Raw genomic sequence first — 22982 nt, forward strand, 5'->3', positions numbered from 1 at the left:
TTGGGATTGGATATTAGGATTATTGAATGGATAAGATCTTAGTTGAAGGATAGAAAACAGAGAGTTGTGGTAAATGGAGTGCATTCACAGGAGGGAAATGTTACCAGTGGAGTACCCCAGGGATCTGTACTTGGACCAGTGCTTTTTAATATCTTTATTGGTGACATTGCAAATGGCATTAAAGGGAAAGTATGCCTTTTTGCAGATGACACAAAGGTATGCAACAGGGCAGACACACCAGGTGGGGTAAAACAAATGATTGAGGATCTAGGTAGACTAGAGAAATGGTCAAGAGTGTGGCAATTACAGTTTTATGCCAAAAAATGCAAAATCATGCACTTGGGTCTCAAAAATCCAAAGGCTAAATATAGTATTGATGGCACTATACTGGAAACTACTGAGGAGGAAAGGGATCTAGGAGTCACTATTTCAGATGACTTAAAGGCAGGTAAGCAATGTAACAAAGCAATGAGGATGCTTGGCTTGGCAGATGCTTGGCTGCATTGGGAGAGGAATCAGCAGCAGAAAGAAAGAAGTAATAATGCCACTGTATAGGTCATTGGTACGGCCTCATCTAGAATACTGTGTTCAATTCTGGAGGCCATATCTTCAAAAGGATATTAATACATTAGAAACTGTACAAAGAAGGGCAACTAAAATGGTGCATGGCCTACATCACAAAACATACCCAGAAAGACTAAGAAATCTCAATATGTATAGTTTGGAGCAGAGAAGGGAAAGGGGGGACATGATAGAAACTTTCAAATATATCAAGGGTTTTAACAAAGTCCAGGAGGGAAACATTCTCCAAATGAAGAGAAGCAATAGGACACGAGGACATGCACTGAGACTGGAGGGGGGGAGGTTCAGGGGAAATTTGCGGAAAAATTACTTCACAGAAAGGGTAGTGGACAAGTGGAATAGCCTCCCATCGGAGGTGGTAGAGGCTAAGACAGTAGAGCAATTTAAACATGCATGGGATAGACATAAGGATATCCTTACAAAGAAATAAGGATCAATTAAGGTTAGAGATAAAAATAATGTAAAAAAAAAAAAAAGGGCAGACTAGATGGGCCAAGTGGTTCTTATCTGCCGACAAATTCTATGTTTCTATGTTTAAGGACGATATCAGTCGCTGTATGGCACCTCCAGCACGGGTAAGGACGATATCAGCGGCACAGTGTAGCTGGCTGTCGCCGGTGTTATATTGCAAATTGGCAGTACAGTCTCGTCACAGCCGCACATACGTAAAAGCCGGCAAATGGCAGTAAAAGATCAGTTTGCTGGAGGCAGTCTATTCTCTTGTGGGCAATAGTAGTCCCAGCGGTCCCTCTCTCTGTGCCCTCAATGCGTTTCTCCGCACAACGGGAGGCTTTATCAAGAGGCAAAGTATTGTGAACCTACCTGCAGTAGCTTTGGAGATCCATTTGTCTAGTTCATCTCCAAATAAGGCCTCTACTGTGAAGGGTACACCTTCCACGCCTTTCCTGGAGTCCGCGTCCGCAGTCCACTGGCGTAATCATAAGCCCCTGCATGCTGACACTGCCATAGCAGTGGTGCGTGCATTAAGCAAACCTACTTCTTTTATGGATTCCACCATAAAGTTCGCAGAGTCCTGTATATGTTGCAGGAGTAACACAATCTCCCCCCTACATAAGGAATCTAACCCTTCAATGAGGTTGCCCGACCATTTAGCAATGGCTTTAGTAATCCACGCACATGCTATAGTGGGTCTCTGAGCAACCCCAGCAGCTGTGTACTAGGATTTGAGTGAAGTCTCAATCTTACGATCAGCCGTGTCTTTCAGGGAGGCTGCACCAGGGACGGGTAACACAATCTTCCATGACAACCTGGACACAGATGCATCCACTATCGGTGGACTTTCCCATTTTTTCCTATCCTCAGAAGGAAAAGGAAAAGATTAGAGTAACCTTTTAGGGATTTGAAATTTCTTATCAGGGTTAACCCACGGTTCTTCAAACAGGGTATTCAATTCCTTTGACACAGGAAAAGTGACTTTTTTACATTAAAAAAAGTTTCCTCACACTCCTCTATCACCTTATCAGGAATTTGTAGCACGTCTCTGATAGCTTCTGTAAGAGCCTCTATTCCCTATGACAGAGCAGCGTACCCCCCTTCTGAATCCACCCCCCCTCCTCCATGTTTGACCCCTCAGCGTCAGAGTCAGACTGCAGGACATGGGCCAGAGTTCGTTTTTGTGGACAAATGGCAGGGGACTGAGACGCTTGTTTGGGGACTGAGTCTCTGTTCATAATGTCATCCACAGACTGTCTTAAGTATATAGTTTCTTTCTCATCGCGGGACAATTTATTAGAGGTATTGGAAATCATTTTTTTAATGGAATCCAGCCACGCTGGTTCAGCCCCGCTAGCCTGGGAAGGTGCACTACACTGAGCACATAGCAGGGAGCTCCCTGGGGAAGAGGAACACTCCGCCGTACATGAAACATATGTATTCCTGTAGAAAGCTCCATGCAGTATCCCTGATATATATCAAACCACAATGTTATATTTTCTCAGACACCAAGGAAACGCGGTGAGAAATCGGGCATAGTGTAGATGAGGGAAAAGTGCGAAAACATCACAAAGATCATAACAAACTGGGGCAATTTGTGGGCTATGGTGTGTTCCAGAATGTGAAACGTGTTCATGTGAGACTTTCCGCAAAACAAATCATATATGAACAGTTAAATAAGATGCTAAAATCCCCTGCTGAGCAAACATAGGCCCAGATTTATCAAGCCTTCGAGAGTGATAAATTGCACGGTGATAAAGTAACAGCCAATCAGCTCCAAACTGTCATTTTTCAAACACAGCCTGTGACATGGCAGTTACGTGCTGACTGGCTGGTACTTTATCACTGTGAAATGTATCACTCTCCAAGGCTTAATAAATGGGGGCATAGGCATTGTATGGTATTTGGAAGTGTTGCCGTACGCTACCTGTTGTACTGTAACATACTACATACACTAACAAAGAAGAGGAAAACACCACATAGCTCTGTAACACTTCTAACGTCTGTATCTGTCTGATAATGTACTTACTAGTGGGTATGGGGTCTTGTCTGCTAGTGTACTTACTAGTGGGTATGGGGTCCTGTCTGATAGTGTGCATACTAGTGGATATGGGGTCTTGTCTGATAGTGTACTTACTAGTGGGTATGGGGTCCTGTCTGATAGTGTGCATACTAGTGGGTATGGGGTCTTGTCTGATAGTGTACTTACTAGTGGGTATGGGGTCCTGTCTGCTGGTGTACGTGCCAGTGGGTATGGGGTCCTCTCTGATAGTGTACGTACCAGTGGGTGTGGGGTCTTGTCTGCTAGTGTGCATACTAGTGGGTATGGGGTCTTGTCTGATTGTGTACTTACTAGTGGGTATGGGGTCCTGTCTGCTAGTGTACGTACTAGTGGATATGGGGTCTTGTCTGCTAGTTTACTTACTAGTGGGTATGGGGTCCTGTCTGCTAGTGTACGTACTAGTGGATATGGGGTCTTGTCTGATAGTGTACGTACCAGTGGGTATGGGGTCTTGTCTGCTAGTGTATGTGCTAGTGGGTATGGGGTCCTGTCTGCTAGTGTACGTACTAGTGGGTATGGGGTCTTGTCTGCTAGTGTACGTACTAGTGGTTATGGGGTCTTGTCTGATAGTGTACGTACCAGTGGGTATGGGGTCTTGTCTGATAGTGTGCATACTAGTGGGTATGGGGTCTTGTCTGCTAGTGTACGTACCAGTGGGTATGGGGTCTTGTCTGATAGTGTACGTACTAGTGGGTATGGGGTCTTGTCTGATAGTGTACGTACCAGTGGGTATGGGGTCTTGTCTGATAGTGTGCATACTAGTGGGTATGGGGTCCTGTCTGCTAGATTTGATTCCATACCATTTGCATGCCTTTACTTGCATTGAACAAGTCTAATAATAGTGTGTATTGTGATTACAGTGGGTATGAGGTCTTAATTAGATCAGACACTGCAAGTCTGTCATTATTATTCCATAGTAGGAAGACTATTATACGTAAAACGTTTCCATTAAATGAGTTAAAAGTCAGAGAAACCATATTAATAATATAGATACTGTATGTATTTTTACCTTGTGCTTTTATACACATTGTGATATACTGTAATGGAACAGTGCCCCGCAGAGACCAGAGTGTAATGAAAAAGTCACTACTAGCAATTGTCTGATATTATGACGTATACCCACTGGTACGTACACTATCAGACAGGACCCCATACCCACTAGCACGTACACTAGCAGACAGGACCCCATGGGGGTCATTCCGAGTTGTTCGCTCGTTGCCGATATTCGCTATACTGCGATTAGTCGCTTACTGCGCATGCGCAAGGTTCGCAGAGCGCATGCGCTTAGTTATTTTACACAAAGTTTAGGTATTTTACTCACGGCATAACAAAGCTTTTTCATCGTTCTGTGATCGGTGAGTGATTGACAGAAAGTGGGTGTTTCTGGGCGGAAACTGACCGTTTTCTGGGAGTGTGCGGAAAAACGCTGCAGTTTCTGGGAAAAACGCGGGAGTGGCTGGAGAAACGGGGGAGTGTCTGGCTGAACGCTGGGTGTGTTTGTGACGTCAAACCAGGAACGAAACTGACTGAACTGATCGCAGTGTAGGAGTAAGTCTGGAGCTACTCAGAAACTGCTAAGAATTTTCTGTTCGCAATTCTGCTAATCTTTCGTTCGCAATTCTGCTAAGCTAAGATACACTCCCAGAGGGCGGCGGCTTAGCGTGTGCAATGCTGCTAAAAGCAGCTAGCGAGCGAACAACTCGGAATGAGGGCCCATACCCACTAGTAAGTACACTATCAGACAAGACCCCATACCCACTAGTATGCACACTATCAGACAGGACCCCATACCCACTGGTACGTACACTATCAGACAAGACCCCATACCCACTAGTATGCACACTATCAGACAGGACCCCATACCCACTAGTAAGTACACTAGCAGACAGGACCCCATACAGACTAGTAAGTACACTAGCAGACAGGACCCCATACCCACTAGTAAGTATACTATCAGACAGGACCCCATACCCACTAGTAAGTATACTATCAGACAGGACCCCATACCCACTAGTAAGTACACTATCAGACAGGACCCCATACCCACTAGTATGCACACTATCAGACAGGACCCCATACCCACTGGTACGTACGCTATCAGACAGGACCCCATACCCACTGGTACGTACACTATCAGACAAGACCCCATACCCACTAGTATGCACACTATCAGACAGGACCCCATACCCACTAGTAAGTACACTAGCAGACAGGACCCCATACCCACTAGTAAGTACACTAGCAGACAGGACCCCATACCCACTAGTAAGTATACTATCAGACCGGACCCCATACCCACTAGTAAGTATACTATCAGACAAGACCCCATACCCACTAGTAAGTACACTATCAGACAGGACCCCATACCCACTAGTATGCACACTATCAGACAGGACCCCATACCCACTAGTAAGTACACTATCAGACAGGACCCCATACCCACTAGTAAGTACACTATCAGACAAGACCCCATATCCACTAGTATGCACACTATCAGACAGGACCCCATACCCACTAGTATGCACACTATCAGACAGGACCCCATACCCACTAGTAAGTACACTATCAGACAGGACCCCATACCCACTAGTAAGTACACTATCAGACAAGACCCCATATCCACTAGTATGCACACTATCAGACAGGACCCCATACCCACTAGTATGCACACTATCAGACAGGACCCCATACCCACTAGTAAGTACACTATCAGACAGGACCCCATACCAACTAGTAAGTACACTATCAGACAGGACCCCATACCCACTAGTACGTACAATAGCAGACAGGACCCCATGCCCACTAGCACGTACACTAGCAGACAAGACCCCATACCCACTAGCACGTACACTAGCAGACAAGACCCCATACCCACTAGTAAGTATACTATCAGACAGGACCCCATACCCACTAGTAAGTATACTATCAGACAGGACCCCATACCGACTAGTAAGTACACTATCAGACAAGACCCCATACCCACTAGCACGTACACTAGCAGACAGGACCCCATACCCACTAGTGAGTACACTATCAGACAGGACCCCATACCCACTAGTAAGTACACTATCAGACAGGACCCCATACCCACTAGTAAGTACACTATCAGACAGGACCCCATACCCACTAGCACGTACACTAGCAGACAGGACCCCATACCCACTAGTGAGTACACTATCAGACAGGACCCCATACCCACTAGTAAGTACACTATCAGACAGGACCCCATACCCACTAGCACGTACACTATCAGACAGGACCCCATATCCACTGGTACGTACACTAGTAGACAGGACCCCACACCCACTAGCACGTACACTAGCAGACAGGACCCCATACCCACTAGTAAGTACACTATCAGACAAGACCCCATACCCACTAGCACATACACTAGCAGACAGGACCCCATACCCACTAGTAAGTACACTAGTAGACAAGACCCCATACCCACTAGCACATACACTAGCAGACAGGACCCCATACCCACTAGTAAGTACACTATCAGACAAGACCCCATACCCACTAGCACATACACTAGCAGACAGGACCCCATACCCACTAGTAAGTACACTATCAGACAGGACCCCATACCCACTAGCACGTACACTATCAGACAGGACCCCATATCCACTGGTACGTACACTAGTAGACATGACCCCACACCCACTAGCACGTACACTAGCAGACAGGACCCCATACCCACTAGTAAGTACACTATCAGACAAGACCCCATACCCACTAGCACATACACTAGCAGACAGGACCCCATACCCACTAGTAAGTACACTATCAGACAAGACCCCATACCCACTAGCACATACACTAGCAGACAGGACCCCATACCCACTAGTAAGTACACTATCAGACAGGACCCCATACCCACTAGCACGTACACTAGCAGACAGGACCCCATACCCACTAGTAAGTACACTATCAGACAGGACCCCATACCCATAAGTAAGTACACTATCAGACAGGACCCCATACCCACTAGCACGTACACTAGCAGACAGGACCCCATACCCACTAGTAAGTACACTATCAGACAGGACCCCATACCCACTAGTAAGTACACTATCAGACAGGACCCCATACCCACTAGCACGTACACTAGCAGACAGGACCCCATACCCACTAGTAAGTACACTATCAGACAGGACCCCATACCCACTAGTACGTACACTAGCAGACAGGACCCCATACCCACTAGCACGTACACTAGCAGACAAGACCCCATACCCACTAGTAAGTATACTATCAGACAGGACCCCATACCCACTAGTAAGTACACTATCAGACAGGACCCCATACCCACTAGTAAGTATACTATCAGACAGGACCCCATACCCACTAGCACGTACACTAGCAGACAAGACCCCATACCCACTAGCACGTACACTAGCAGACAAGACCCCATACCAACTAGTAAGTATACTAACAGACAGGACCCCATACCCACTAGTAAGTACACTATCAGACAGGACCCCATACCCACTAGTAAGTACACTATCAGACAGGACCCCATACCTATTAGCACGTACACTAGCAGACAAGACCCCATACCCACTAGCACGTACACTAGCAGACAAGACCCCATACCCACTAGCACGTACACTAGCAGACAAGACCCCATACCCACTAGCACATACACTAGCAGACAGGAGTCTTTAATGGTTGTGGGTTTGTTTTTACAATGGTGGCAACTCCAATTACATGTGTTGACTGCAAGCGCAGTATATGCTACTGATTCTCACAACGACAAGCACATGTGCTTGTTAACCACAGCATATCACATGTGTTCACATGCAGTGTCACTGGCGGGTAATATAGCTTACACAGTGGGTAAATTATGTGAAATAAAATTTGTTTCAATGTTTCATCTTTGCTGTTCTAAGCAGACAATGGGGGTCATTCCGAGTTGATCGCACGTAGCGACTTTTTGCTGCTCGTGCGATTAACTTGACGCCGCCTATGGGGGAGTGTATTTTAGCATAGCAGGGCTGCGATCGCTTGTGCAGCCCTGCTAAGCTAAAAAAGTTTCCTGCAAAACAAGACCAGGGCTGCAGCTTTTTACCCAGTGCGACGGATCCAGCAATGAAGGTCCCGGCTGTGACGTCAGACATCTGCTCTCCAAACGCCTGGACACGCCTGCGTTCACCTTACCACGCCCGGAAAACGGTAAGTAGACGCTCCGATCCTCCTTTCCGCTGTCAATCTTTTTGCGATCGGGCCTGCGATCGCTTTCTTCGGTCCTGGCGCCGTTGCCTGGCGACTGCCGTCGCTGGGCAACGACGTGGGTGCACATTGCGTGCGCAGAGTCCCGTCCCGTTCGCACCACAGCGAAGAACCGCTGCATGCGAATGGGTCGGAATGACCCCCAATGTCATAGCCCCATGTCTGTTACTGTGCTGTGATGCTTAGAACAGTCAGATTCAGCCAATGACTGTGACTCTGTAGTTAGCACACACACAGTGACATGTACATACATGTACAGTGACACACCTAAAGGGCCCCATACACTTATACGACATGACGGTCCGTCAAGTCGACTAGGATTTCCCTTCAACCTCCCGGCAGCCTCCCGGGCGGCAGGATAGTATAAGATACATCGTATGCGGTTATTTTGCATACGGTGTATCTTATACTATCCCAGCCATTCCTGCGGGATCCGACATATCACGAGTGCAGCGCTCGTGATATGTCGGATCTAGGGTGATCCGATCCGATGCTCACGGGAACGCGTATTAGATCGGATCGGGTGTAAAGCACAACGAAAATGCCCAATTTCACCCAATATATCGGCCCAAGTGCCCGAATTGGGCTGAAATCGGGCATTATCGTTCTAGTGTATGGGGCCCTTAATACACAGAGATCAGTCGCTGTACAGGCTGGCAGGTACACTGTGATGTCACTGACACAGACACCCTAATAGGGCGCTGGCTGATACCATCCATAAAATGAACCTTACAGATGATAGGAAGAGATGACAGTTCTGGAAACACTACTTACCACTGTGGCGCAGACAATCACAATTCTACATTATGTTTACACTTTATGACAACTGTCTCATATTCAGCTGTACAGTCTGTAGAACCGAGCTGTTCTTTCTAATTTATACACGTGATATGGAGATTATGTTGTAAATTATAAAACAAAATGAATGTACAAAAAAATCCAACAAAATAACTGGCCTTAGTAAGTATCATTAGATTCTAATCACTGTATGTATGGAATGGAATAGCTGCTACTTCCTAAATTGGATGCTGATATCCACAAAATATATACTGATGAACAAAAGCAGATACTGTACTGTATATTGATGAAAATAAATGTGTATGTTCCGTAATGACTGTCTATCTTACTGATGTTCTTTTATCTATCTACGGCCTAGTTTGTATAGTCTTATTTGGGGGGTGCACTGCTGAGTCCAATAGCAAAACTTAGGTCGGGGCCTGACTGACGCTGGAATCCTGACACCACTCGTGAGACCTTCGCTGGAACACCAACAGCTGACATCCCAAAGGTAAGTATCAGGGTTCCTGTTGGAGCCCTTTGGGGGAGGGTTAGACACTAGGTGGGGTTAGGGTTAGGGACTGGGAGGGGGGGGTAGCCCTAGCTGACACCCACGAAAGGTTACGGTAGGGGATGGTAGAAATACTTATCCCGTCCTGTGTCGGGATGCCGCTGTTAGTCATGTGACTGCCAGCATCCCAACCACCGGGCTTACATACTGAACCCCTCCCTGGCATCCTAGTGTAAATAGAGCATCTTCTGAGTATGTGTTGTAAGTAGGGTTGCCACCTCATCCCTTTAATTCTGGACACATATTAATTACACAGTTCTGTGGCTGATTAAAACCAGGTGAAATGGAATCTTGTAGCCAGCCAGCCACAGAACCTGTGTAATTAATATTGCATCTAGAATTAAAGGGGTGAGGTGGCAACCGTGGTAGTAAGGGGTAATGTGCTGCATAGGCAGTTGCAGACCTTTGCATTCATGTAAGTTCTGCCACTGGTCATAATATATGACGTGGTTCTGCAATGTATGTGTACACATATGGGATCGTTTATCCAGAATGTTTGGGATTTAACTGTTTTCTCTTTATTAGAGAATACATTGATGCATATATAAGATATATGAAATTACTCTTAGCATGACCCCAGCTTTTCCATACACTGACCGCTTTATGCCTCTTCATCACTGATTAATTTCTTCTTGGATCACATTATCGTGTCTGTATGATGGTTGCTTTGTAACTGCTGTATATAATCCATGTGAAATTTCTGTAGCGCTGCACATTATTTTGAAGAGGGCGATCCTCTATCTGTGTATCCTGCTGCAGAAAGCCACTTAAATAAATGACACTGTTCTAGAAAGGACTACTCTGAGACCATGGGGGTAATTCAGACTGGATAGCTGCAGCGGCACCGATCGCAGTCTGAATTCATGTGTGGAGTGCGCGTGCGCAGCCCGGGGGCCCAGTGAGGCAGGAGGGAGCATGCCAACGGCGTTAGAACGTTGTTGGCGGGGCGCGGTCCGGACAACGCAGGTGTGTCTGGACCGCTGTGGGTCGCAGCGGCTGCGTGACATCACACGCAGCCGCTGTGACACGGGAAGCGGCAGGTAGCTGTATGCCAGCACAGGGAGCTACTCGCCGAGTGCGAACGCATCGCTGCTGTGCTATGCTTTTGCACCCTTGTGCCGGGGGAGGGGGGGGGGGGGGGAGGGCCAGACATGCCGGGTGGACTAGCCCTGTGCTGAGCGTCCCCCTGCTTGTCAGAAAAACTGATCACAGATGTGCTAAATTTAGCACATCTACTATCAGATCTGAATTAAGCCCTATATAGCAAGGGTTAAAGCAGCAAATCCATGGAAAAATGAGGTGTGTTTTCTTCTTACATAAATCCTAGGCTATAAGAAGAATATTTGTATTTAGCATTTTCCCCAGTTTGTTTGTTCAGGCTATTAATGATTAATAGTTCTGATAGTGTCATGGGATACCATGGTAACCACAGGTACATGGCTTACGATGTAATGATGGTCTCCACAGTCTGAAATGACTGATAACAGAGAACAGTAGCCCACACTCAACCGTGAAGTAAAACAAAATGTGAACTCTCTCATGATATGCAACCTGTAAGAACCTTTACATAAATCTGATAATTTATTAGTGGCTTACTTATGTGAGGGAATGTTTTATAGCATTCCTTTGCGTATTCTAGCTAAATTGTAGGTAAACCTAGTCAAACAGAGATCATATAGCCTGTCTTACCAGTGGCGTTGTATCCTGGGGAAGAAGGACTGAAACCCACAGACTCGGTAATAAGAGTGTTATATGGGCTGGTGCCAACACGGCTCTGCAGTACAGGATTCGTCAGCAAGTGGTTACCCATGGTACCTTGTGGGACAGTAAACAAAAGTCAGGTTGTCAGCAGTCATAGTGCTTTTTCTAATAAAAACCCTGTGTTAAAGGAGTTAAGAGACTAATAGTAGTTGGTACATACCCCTATTAAGAGTTGGTGTGCTGTTGAGGTCTCCTGCGATGAAGGATGATTCTGTCTGTTTTCTGACTGTATCATTCCACATCCTGCGGATCCGGCTCTGGGTGTAATATCGGCTGTTGACAGTAGATTTTAAGGTTCCATGTTCCGCTCCAGGGCCTCTCACGCAACAGTATGAGTGTCTCAGACATTTGCTGTATTCCTTATGTACCTGCAGTAACAACACACGCAAAAGTTTCATGTGTCGGCAGCCATTTTGAAGACTAGAGCAATACCCATACACTGCCTATCAAGCAGTAGTGATAGCATTCAGGCATTTTGTGCCTTATGCATCAGTGATGTTATTAGTTCCTAATGAATATTGGTTCTCTATTAAAACTCCCTCTACTATTTGCAGGTGACACATTAAACTTTCGCCTGCAAACATTATTAGGAAATAATTTTGGACTCAACAAAAATTATTGGTTGCTAAATAATGCAGCACCCCAGTATGTCTCCTTTAAGGCAACCGTGACCATTAAATGACCTACCCCTTTCAGATTAACACCAGCCACAAACGAGCTGACTGGGCAGTAGCAATGTCCAAATTATCCACACACCTCAGTCAGCAAGTTGGGCAGTTTACCATCCAGTTTGAATATCATCAGCTTATTCTCTATTGCATCCTTATCCGTCCTTTCGGTCCTTTTTGGGCTACCCATGTACCTGGCGTAGTGGCTGCTGGTATTCTGGCATGCAGAGATCAAGTGATTCCATTATTAACTAATCAGTGCTGATTAGAGGTAGCAATGGTCGGGGAAGTGAATGCGTAATACATACACAGAGTAGAGACATAGGGGGTCTTTCAGAACCAAACGCAGCCGTGCATCTGTACGCAGCAGTTGCTTTCGGGTGTTCTGTGCGCGACCATACACCTTGCACCTTCACCATCCATGTGGACTACAAATGGGAACAGTACCTTTGCCCGAAGCATGGTGAGTGAAGTAAGGGGATGCAGTACACTAACTTGGGGTCCATGTGCTAAAAGTAAAAAAAATACACCCCAAAAACCTTAAAAAAACTCACATCGACCTTTTCATGTCTCAACCATTTTCATGTCGACCTTTTGCTTGAGTTGACCTTTTTCTTCTATATTATAATTAGTGTGGTGACTGATTTTGCCTTATTTTGAGTATAAGATGGAGACAGGTACATTCCTGTGTAGTAAGAGGTGCTGTGTCATGCACTGACAGGACACTGCATTGTGTTGTGAGGCTCTATAGGACAAGATGAAGTGTACAGAGGTCAGTGACTTTCTTGTGTAGGTGTTTTCAGGGTTCCTGCAGAGCATGATAGCAGTGGTGTGGCCTTCTGCTGGGGCCATGTTATTTGCAAGGCTCCCTGTGAGCCCCATGGTACTGAAGCTATGCTTTGAATGCTAACCTTCTTCTGGAGAGCACAGTGGAAGATGAATATGAACAGGCCCTGCAGAGCGTTAAAGGTAGTAAAGAGATACGCTAGGACCAGGGACTCTTTATTGAAGAACAAGAGACCGAAGGCCCAAGTGAGGCCAAGGAGGAAGAGGAGGGTAACTGCTCCCAGGGCCCAGGACCTAGGCAAAATAAAAACAGATGTGTTTAGAATGTAACATAATGTACAAGTAGGGGGAGGGGGTTCAGGCTGAGGGAGAAACAAGGTGGGTACAGAGCTGAGATTAAAGTTATTAAGGGTTATTAAGAGCCCTAAATAAAATCTATTAACTGCTAAAACAGCGCCTCTGTAGATGTAGTATCATATGCAATATAAATGATATTTAATAGAATAATAATTTTCTGAATTACTGCGCTTGCCGACCAACTATGTGTAGTTGAATTACAAGAACAAAAAAAGCATGAAAAACGGCTGCGCTGTATGTCAGAAATATATCAAGGGAAAAGAGCCAACGTAGATAAAAAGATATTTATTGTAAAACTATTGTTGTCAGATTCATTGGTACCAATGACTAAGGGTAAAATAATTAAAATAGTAAACACACAACTTTTCTCACAGGGTGTCTGATAGCCGGTAATCTTCCGATATGTGGGTATTGAAAATCAAGGAGACAGTCTATATCCACAGCTGCTGATGTTAGCTGCTGTACAAACACTGGAAAGTCCGTGTCATTGATGCAGTTCCAGATATAGTGAATAATAAAGCACCCGTATAAAGTGGTTACCTCTCTGGTGGGCTGGTCAATGAACCGGGCGTCCCCGGTCAGATGTCCTGCGTTGCCCACAATCGCTATGCAGCGGAGAGAAACAGCCGCGCCGTGTGCAGTGGGCTGGCTGAGAGTGTCGGGATCCGTTGTGTCGGGACCTGCCTCTTCACACACCTCGCACAGGTGTCTTTGACAGCACATCCATCAGATTTCTTGGACGGTCATATCCCTGATGCTCCACTACTAACAGCGGCACCAACGGATCCCGACACTCTCAGCCAGCCCACTGCACACGGCGCGGCTGTTTCTCTCCGCTGCATAGCGATTGTGGGCAACGCAGGACATCTGACCGGGGACGCCCGGTTCATTGACCAGCCCACCAGAGAGGTAACCACTTTATACGGGTGCTTTATTATTCACTATATCTGGAACTGCATCAATGACACGGACTTTCCAGTGTTTGTACAGCAGCTAACATCAGCAGCTGTGGATATAGACTGTCTCCTTGATTTTCAATACCCACATATCGGAAGATTACCGGCTATCAGACACCCTGTGAGAAAAGTTGTGTGTTTACTATTTTAATTATTTTACCCTTAGTCATTGGTACCAATGAATCTGACAACAATAGTTTTACAATAAATATCTTTTTATCTACGTTGGCTCTTTTCCCTTGATATATTTCTGACATACAGCGCAGCCGTTTTTCATGCTTTTTTTATTAAGAGCCCTCACTTTATGTTCTCCAAGCGGCTGGAGTCTGGTTTCAGAACGGAGGAGGAACGGAGCATCTTGTGGAGAGTGACCAGGAGAATAAGCAGGTTCACCTAAAGCGAGAGAGAGAGAGAGAGAGAGAGAGTGTATATGTCAGTCTGAGAGGATCAGAATAGATACTGTATGGCTGTGAGTGAAGGATAATGTGTGCTGTGTACATATGTTGGTAAGGAAACAGTGTGGAGATGACACATACAGGATAACATCACACATCTCTGCCCTCTATCTTGTTTTCTCTCCGGCTGTCCAATAGCATCACACATCTCTGCGCTCTATCTTGTCTCCTCTGCGGCTGACCAATAACATCATACATCTCTGCGCTCTATCTTGTCTCTTCTATGGCTGACCAATAACATCACACATCTCTGCGCTCTATCTTGTCTCCTCTACGGCTGACCAATAACATCACACATCTCTGTGATCTCTTGTGCTGTCTTTGGTTCACCCATTTCACATTTCCATAGTAATCTCAAATCCTTGCACTGTATCTTTCTGAATCACCTATTCCATATTGCTATAATACACACATCTGTTTCATCTGGGGCCCTCTCTCCAACACTGATATAACATTTCTTGTTAGTTGATGCAATGCCACTGGCTTCATCTGAGTTCTATTCCTAGTTTATACATATCAGATGTTCTACAGTATGAATAGCTATACAATGGTGCAGGACAAGGGAAACATTATCCTGATTTCTATAACTAAACGCTTACACTACATGTAGAATTGTATGAGGATGTTGTCACAAGTGTACACAGTCCTTGTCACAAAAAGTCTCAGTTTAGTAGAAAACATATGGAAAGTATGGCTTACAATGCCGCAGGGCCGATCAGTCATCAAAGTTATCTTCCAATGGTGCCATGATTTAAAATATTAAAGCCCTTAAGCAGTATTGAAAATGGAAATGGTATATTAATTAAAATATTTAATTGGTCCTAAGAGAAAACTATTGTCATTTTTCGCTATCAGTTTTACATTTTTATTACAAGCATCATTTGCTTAAGACCTGATGGTGAAATTAATTTCTCAAACAAAAAAAGCCTGCGACAGCTGTGATGCTGCTTGTGTGTGTTCCCAGCCACATAATGCGGTGTATTACTATCAGAGATCCGGGTTCTGCTAAGCGGCTGAGAATATCAGTAATGCTGGTATAGGAAAGTGACAGGGTGCAGCCTGGAGAATTGTCCCATACCCTGAAGGGAAAAGTCACAGTGCCGGAGACAGTGTGACAGGCTCATTTCTGAATGCGTAACAGGAATGGCTCATGTATTCTTATGACATTACGATGCTACTGCTCTGGAGAAGCAAGAATTTGGGGCCAAGCTGGAAGAGTCTGCAGGGGTGCAAGAGGCGTAGAGTCGGATGGGTAGTGAACGGATGGGGGGATTTCCTGGGGATTGTACTGAAGTGGAAATCAAGATTCATTGTGCGGGACAGGATTTTACAGAGCTCAGAGACGAGGAAGAGATACATTGAGGGACATCCCTTTCCTCCCCAGAATTGCTCGGCTAGTCAGAGATGGACGTAGCAGGATCAAGTGTGCAGGATGGAATGTAGAGGAGAGCAGGATGCAGTGTAGAGGAGAGCAGGATGGGGTGCGGATAAGTGCAGGATGCAGTGTAGAGGAGAGCAGGATGGAATGTAGAGGAGAGCAGGATGGGGTGCGGAAAAGTGCAGGATGCAGTGTAGAGGAGAGCAGGATGGGGTGTAGAGGGGAGCAGGATGGAGTGCAGAGGAGTGCAGGATGGGGTGTAGAGGAAAGCAGGATGGAGTGCAGAGGAGTGCAGGATGGGGTGTGGATAAGTGCAAGATGGAAGGCAGAGGAGAGCAGGATGGGGTGTGGATGAGTGCAGGATGAAGTGTAGAGGAGTGCAGGATGGGGTGTAGAGGAGTGCAGGATGGGATGTAGTGGAGTGCAGGGTGGGGTGTGGATGAGTGCAGGGTGGGGTGTAGAGGAGTGCAGGATGGGGTGTAGAGGAGTGCAGGATGGGGTGTAGAGGAAAGCAGGATGGAGTGCAGAGGAGTGCAGGATGGGGTGTGGATAAGTGCAAGATGGAAGGCAGAGGAGAGCAGGATGGGGTGTGGATGAGTGCAGGATGAAGTGTAGAGGAGTGCAGGATGGGGTGTAGAGGAGTGCAGGATGGGATGTAGTGGAGTGCAGGGTGGGGTGTGGATGAGTGCAGGGTGGGGTGTAGAGGAGTGCAGGATGGGGTGTAGAGGAGTGCAGGATGGGGTGTAGATGAGAGCAGAATGGAGTGTAGAGGAGAGCAGGATGGAGTGTAGAGGAGTACAGGATGGGGTGTAGTGGAGTGCAGGATGGGGTGTAGTGGAGTGCAGGATGGGATGTAGAGGAGTACAGGATGGTGTGTAGAGGAGTACAGGATGGGGTGTAGAGGAGTACAGGATGGGGTGTAGAGGAGTACAGGATGGGGTGTAGAGGAGAGCAGGATGGAGTGTAGAGGGGTGCAGGATGGGGTGTAGTGGAGTGCAGGATGGGGTGTTGAGGAGTGCAGGATGGGATGTAGAGGAGTACAGGATGGGGTGTAGAGGAGTGCAGGATGGGATGTAGAGGAGTCAGGATGGGGTGTAGTGGAGTGCAGGATGGAGTGTAGAGGAGTGCAGGATGGGATGTAGAGGAGTGCAGGATGGGATGAAGAGGAGTGCAGGATGGGGTGTAGAGGAGTACAGGATGGGGTGTAGAGGAGTGCAGGATGGGGTGTAGAGGAATGCAGGATGGGATGAAGAGGAGTGCAGGGTGGGATGTAGAGGAGTACAGGATGGGGTGTAGAGGAGTGCAGGGTGGGATGTAGAGGAGTGCAGGATGGGATGAAGAGGAGTGCAGGATGGGATGAAGAGGAGTGCAGGATGGGGTGTAGAGGAGTGCAGGATGGGATGTAGAGGAGTCAGGATAGGATGTAGAGGAGTCAGGATGGGGTGTAGTGGAGTGCAGGATGGGGTGTAGAAGAGTGCAGGATGGGGTGTAGAAGAGTGCAGGATGGGATGAAGAAGAGTGCAGGATGGGATGTATATGAGTGCAGGATGGGGTGTAGAGGAGTACAGGATGGGGTGTAGAGGAGTGCAGGATGGGGTGTAGAGGAGTGCAGGATGGGATGTAGAGGAGTCAGTATAGGATGTAGAGGAGTCAGGATGGGGTGTAGTGGAGTGCAGGATGGGGTGTAGAAGAGTGCAGGATGGGGTGTAGAAGAGTGCAGGATGGGATGAAGAAGAGTGCAGGATGGGATGTATATGAGTGCAGGATGGGGTGTAGAGGAGTACAGGATGGGGTGTAGAGGAGTGCAGGATGGGGTGTAGAGGAGTGCAGGATGGGATGTAGAGGAGTCAGTATAGGATGTAGAGGAGTCAGGATGGGGTGTAGTGGAGTGCAGGATGGGGTGTAGAGGAGTGCAGGATGGGATGAAGAAGAGTGCAGGATGGGATGTATATGAGTGCAGGATAGGGTGTAGAGGAGTACAGGATGGGGTGTAGAGGAGTGCAGGATGGGGTGTATTGGAGTGCAGGATGGGATGAAGAGGAGTGCAGGATGGGGTGTAGAGGAGTGCAGGATGGGGTGTAGAGGAGTGCAGGATGGGATGTAGTGGAGTGCAGGATGGGGTGTAGAGGAGTGCAGGATGGGATGAAGAAGAGTGCAGGATGGGATGTATATGAGTGCAGGATGGGATGTATATGAGTGCAGGATGGGGTGTAGAGGAGTACAGGATGGGGTGTAGAGGAGTACAGGATGGGGTGTAGAGGAGTACAGGATGGGGTGTAGAGGAGTGCAGGATGGGGTGTAGAGGAGTGCAGGATGGGATGAAGAGGAGTGCAGGGTGGGATGTAGAGGAGTGCAGGATGGGGTGTATTGGAGTGCAGGATAACACTGAGCAATGAAAGTCTGTGGTGACGCACGTGTACATTGTGAAAGATTAAGACAGTGAGCTAAAGAGAAGGTAAACACCAGAGAAAACAACTATCATTACTCACCACAATAACAAGGGATACCGGGCCAATAAAACTCCAGATGAAATAATTATCAACTCGCAGCCAGCAACTGTGACAGTGAGAGAAACAGCAAAACAGAGAGTGAGAAACACTTACAGAAACGCAGAGAAACATCCACATAGCTACCTAATGAGAGATAAATACACTTCTGTGGAGTCAGGAAAGACTAATACAGTATAGCTGGAGACAGTAAGAGGAGTGATTAAGCTGGAAGCAGAGATAAGGGATCTATATCCCAGTGACACATAGCTGTAGACACTAGACAGAGAAAGGAGTCACATAGCTGGAGACACTAGACAGAGAGAGGAGTCACATAGCTGGAGACAGTATGAAACACAGAGAAGTTACATAGCTAGAGACAGTATGAGACACAGAGGAGTCACGTAGCTGGAGACACTAGACACAGAGAGGAGTCACATAGCTGGGGACAGTATGAGACAGAGAGAGGAGTCACATAGCTGGAGACACTAGACAGAGAGAGGAGTCACATAGCTGGAGACAGTATGAGACAGAGAGAGGAGTCACATAGCTGGAGACACTAGACAGAGAGAGGAGTCACATAGCTGAAGACAGTATGAGACAGAGTGAGAAGTCACATAGCTGGAGACAGTATGAGACACAGAGGAATCACATAGCTGGAGACAGTATGAAACAGAGGGGCAGATGTATTAAGCCTGGAGAAGTGATAAAGCAGTGATAAGTGCAAGGTGATAACGCACCAGCCAATCAGCTCCTAACCGCAAATTTACATATTGGAGCTGATTGGCTGATGTGTTATCACCTTGCACTTATCGCTGCTTTATCACTTCTCCAGGTTTAATACATCTGCCCCAGAGTGAGAAGTCACATAGCTGGAGACAGTATGAGACACAGAGGAGTCACATAGCTGGAGATTCTATGAGACATAGAGTGACTCACGCTTTATCCGTGCCATAGCTCCTGTAATCCACAGCTGCAGATATTCCCACCACAAGAGCAGGAAAGACATAGCCACAGAGGTAGTAGTATTTTCGGCGCGAGTGTTCAGTTTCAAACACTTCCACCAGCATAAGATAAAGCTGGACACCCTCCAGACACAGCCAGGAGAAGGCAGATAGGCTGAAGAAGTGCAGAAGACCAGCCAAGATAGGACATACCACCTGAGAGAGACAACATGGCTGCCAATAAGTAACAGAATAGGATAGAGTAGAATGAAAAGAAGTAGAAACATAAAACCAGAAAAAAATTCTATGAAAGAGGGAGACAGATAAGAAAACTGAGTTAAAATAGGTACAATGACTAGGGGAATATAAATAGTTCTACCTGGTACTGTGTTTTGTCGATACCGGTGAGGAAGAGAAGCTCGGCAAGAAACAGACTGACACAAAGATTCTTATGAATGGTGTTTCTGTCAGTCTGGAGACCTCTCAGGAAGCAGAAGGTGGATATACAGATTCCGAGACACACCAGAGAGATGACAATTCCCACCCATGTGATGACTGAGAGCAGCAATTCATTTATACGACCTTGATACTGAGAAAGAAAGCCAGGAGAGGATATACAGTGAGATACAGAAGGAATTGTGTGCTGCTAAATCGCCAAGGAAAGACAAATAAATAAATAAATAATAAGACACCAATGGGAGGGGAGGAAACAGAGCTACGTGGAGTTATATTTAACTAAAAAGACAGTTGGCAAAAAAGCACTTGCAACACGTTAGAGAAAAGCAGCAAAAAGAAGAACAACAACTAGCCAATGTAAAATTATTCTCCTTTTTTATAATTTAGTCACAATCATAATTATAGGAGACAACCAAACACTTGTAGCTGTACTGACAGGAAAAGTGCTCTCACCATGTCTCTATGTGCCATTAACACAGCAAAGTTAGTGAGGTGGTTGCATGCACATGTTGTGTGGGTCTTGTTGGTATGAAGCAACCGGCAGCCTTGTGTTGACCAAAACCCCAACATGGAGCGTTCAGAATAATTCCAGAATGTGCAGTTGGCATTGAAGTGATTCTTAGACTGAAAGACAGAGGTAAAGATAATAAATGGCACAATGATCTACTCCACCTATCATATACTCAACTCTCATAAGCATGAGTGATTAGTTCCACCCATACTATTCTCATAACCATGACACATCGGCTCCTCGCATACAATTCTCATAATCATGTGCATTGGCTACATCCATTCAACTCTCATAAGCATGATAGATCGGCTCATCCCATCCTACTCTCATAACAAAGACTCATCGGCTCCTCCCATCCTACTCTCATAACCATGACAGATCAGCTCTACCCATCCTACTCTCATAACTATGATATATTGGCTCCACCCATCTTACTCTCATAACCATGACACATCAGCTCCACCCATCCAACTCTTATGACCACGACACATTGGCTCCACCCATCCAACTCTCATAAGCATGACACATTGGCTCCTCCCATCCTACTCTCATAACTAAGACACATCGGCTTCTCCCACTCTCATAACCATGACACATTGGCTCCTCCTATCTAACTCTCATAAGCATGAAACATCGGCTCCACCCATCCTACTCTCATAATTAAGACACGTTGACTCCACTCATCCAACTCTCATAAGCATGATACATCGGCTCCTCTCATCCTACTCTCATAATTAAGACACATTGACTACTTCCACCCTACTCTTGTAACCGTGACAGATCAGCTCCACTCATCCTACTCTCACAACCATGACACATCGGCTCCTCTCATCCTACTCTAATAACCATGACAGATCAGCTCTACCCAACCTAATCTCATAACCATGACACATCGGCTCCACCCATCCAACTCTCATAACCATGACACATCGGCTCCACCCATCCTACTCTCATAATAACCATGACACATCTGCTCCACCCATCCTGTCATAATAATCATGACACGTCGGCTCCACCCATCCTACTCTCATAATAACCATGACACATCGGCTCCACCCTTCCTACTCTCATAATAACCATGACACATCCGCTCCACCCATCCTACTCTCATAATAACCATGACACATCTGCTCCACCCATCCTACTCTCATAATAACCATGACACGTCGGCTCCACCCATCCTACTCTCATAATAACCATGACATATCGGCACCACCCATCCTACTCTCATGATAACCATGACACATCGGCTCCACCCATCCTACTCTCATAATAACCATGACACATCCGCTCCACCCATCCTACTCTTATAATAACCACGACACATCCGCTCCACCCATTCTACTCTTATAATAAGCATGACACGTCGGCTCCACCCACCCTACCCTCATAATAACCATGACACATCGGCTTCACCCATCCTACTCTCATAATAACCATGACACATCCGCTCCACCCATCCTACTCTTATAACAACCACGACACATCCGCTCCACCCATCCTACTCTTATAATAACCATGACACATTGGCTCCACCCATCCTATACCCTACTCTCACAACCGTGACCAAAGTATACGCTGCTAGCTTCACCATGGAAGGTATATGTCATCCATCCATCCTATAGTATACATTGCTTTCAACATTTATGGTATATTTTCATAGCGCATATAATTTAACCATTTTTTATTTACATTTATCTCTCATTAATATGAACAATTAACTTTGCCCCCCTAATCCTGAAAAATGTATTGTAACCATATAACATGGTGGTCTCCTCACCACAAAACGCTTACTACCCTTCTCCTTTCTGCCCAATGAACAATCTTCCTTTTCCACTCTGCATAATATATAATGAGAAAAGTCTATGTATCTGCAGAGAAGACCATCATGTCATTTGATCACCACACCCTGGATAATGTACTCAGCTAACACCAATATTTGCTCCTCTTATCATGAAAAATCAATGCATCCATCACAGATGTTGTTCTAGCATTACATGATCTACTCCACCCATAGTACACTATGTTATCCGGTTGATAGATCTATAGTAAAAAGATAGACAGCCAACTGGTCGACCCTAAAATGGCTGACATTAAAAAGGTCGACAGGTCAAAAGGTAGAGAGTACTTCAGGTTGACAGGTTCAAAAGGTCGAAATGACAATGGTCGACACACATGTGCTCGACACAAGTGTTTTTTACATTTTTTTCAACTCTTTCATTATTTACCATCCGTGGATTACAATTGGGAATAGTAACATGTGCTGAGCGCAGCGGTAGTCAAGCGAGGCACTTTGCCCTAAGCATGGCCAGCGAAGCGAGCCTGCGAGGGTACACGTTTCCCCTAATTTGGCACAGATATGGTGAAACATACCAAATGACACAAAAAAAGTGTGTCGACCATTTTTACATTGTTCCTTTGGCCCTGTTGACCATTTCTACTGTTTATTTTTTCCATTTTGACCCTGTAGAGCTTTTGATCCTGTCAATGTTGTGCATGTTGACCATTTGGGGTCGACCTACTGACTATCTTTCTACTGTAGAT

The 22982-nt window shown here is 46.1% G+C and overlaps 1 protein-coding gene across 3 annotated transcripts in view; it reads right to left on the reverse strand.

Moving 5' to 3' along the window:
- Positions 1 to 22982, reverse strand: part of ADGRL1 (adhesion G protein-coupled receptor L1) — a 486786-nt gene that overhangs the window by 27724 nt on the left and 436080 nt on the right. For all 3 annotated transcript variants that reach the window (XM_063931701.1, XM_063931699.1, XM_063931700.1), the window contains 8 exons: positions 20381 to 20551; positions 19851 to 20060; positions 19467 to 19687; positions 18531 to 18597; positions 14510 to 14601; positions 13021 to 13189; positions 11602 to 11809; positions 11370 to 11495 (listed from right to left, as the gene is read on the reverse strand). In XM_063931701.1, coding sequence (XP_063787771.1) covers positions 11370 to 11495; positions 11602 to 11809; positions 13021 to 13189; positions 14510 to 14601; positions 18531 to 18597; positions 19467 to 19687; positions 19851 to 20060; positions 20381 to 20551 — 1264 coding nt within the window. The remainder of the gene's footprint in view (positions 1 to 11369; positions 11496 to 11601; positions 11810 to 13020; positions 13190 to 14509; positions 14602 to 18530; positions 18598 to 19466; positions 19688 to 19850; positions 20061 to 20380; positions 20552 to 22982) is intronic.

Source organism: Pseudophryne corroboree, chromosome 6 (genome assembly GCF_028390025.1).
Source record: "Pseudophryne corroboree isolate aPseCor3 chromosome 6, aPseCor3.hap2, whole genome shotgun sequence".
Lineage (NCBI taxonomy): Eukaryota > Metazoa > Chordata > Amphibia > Anura > Myobatrachidae > Pseudophryne > Pseudophryne corroboree.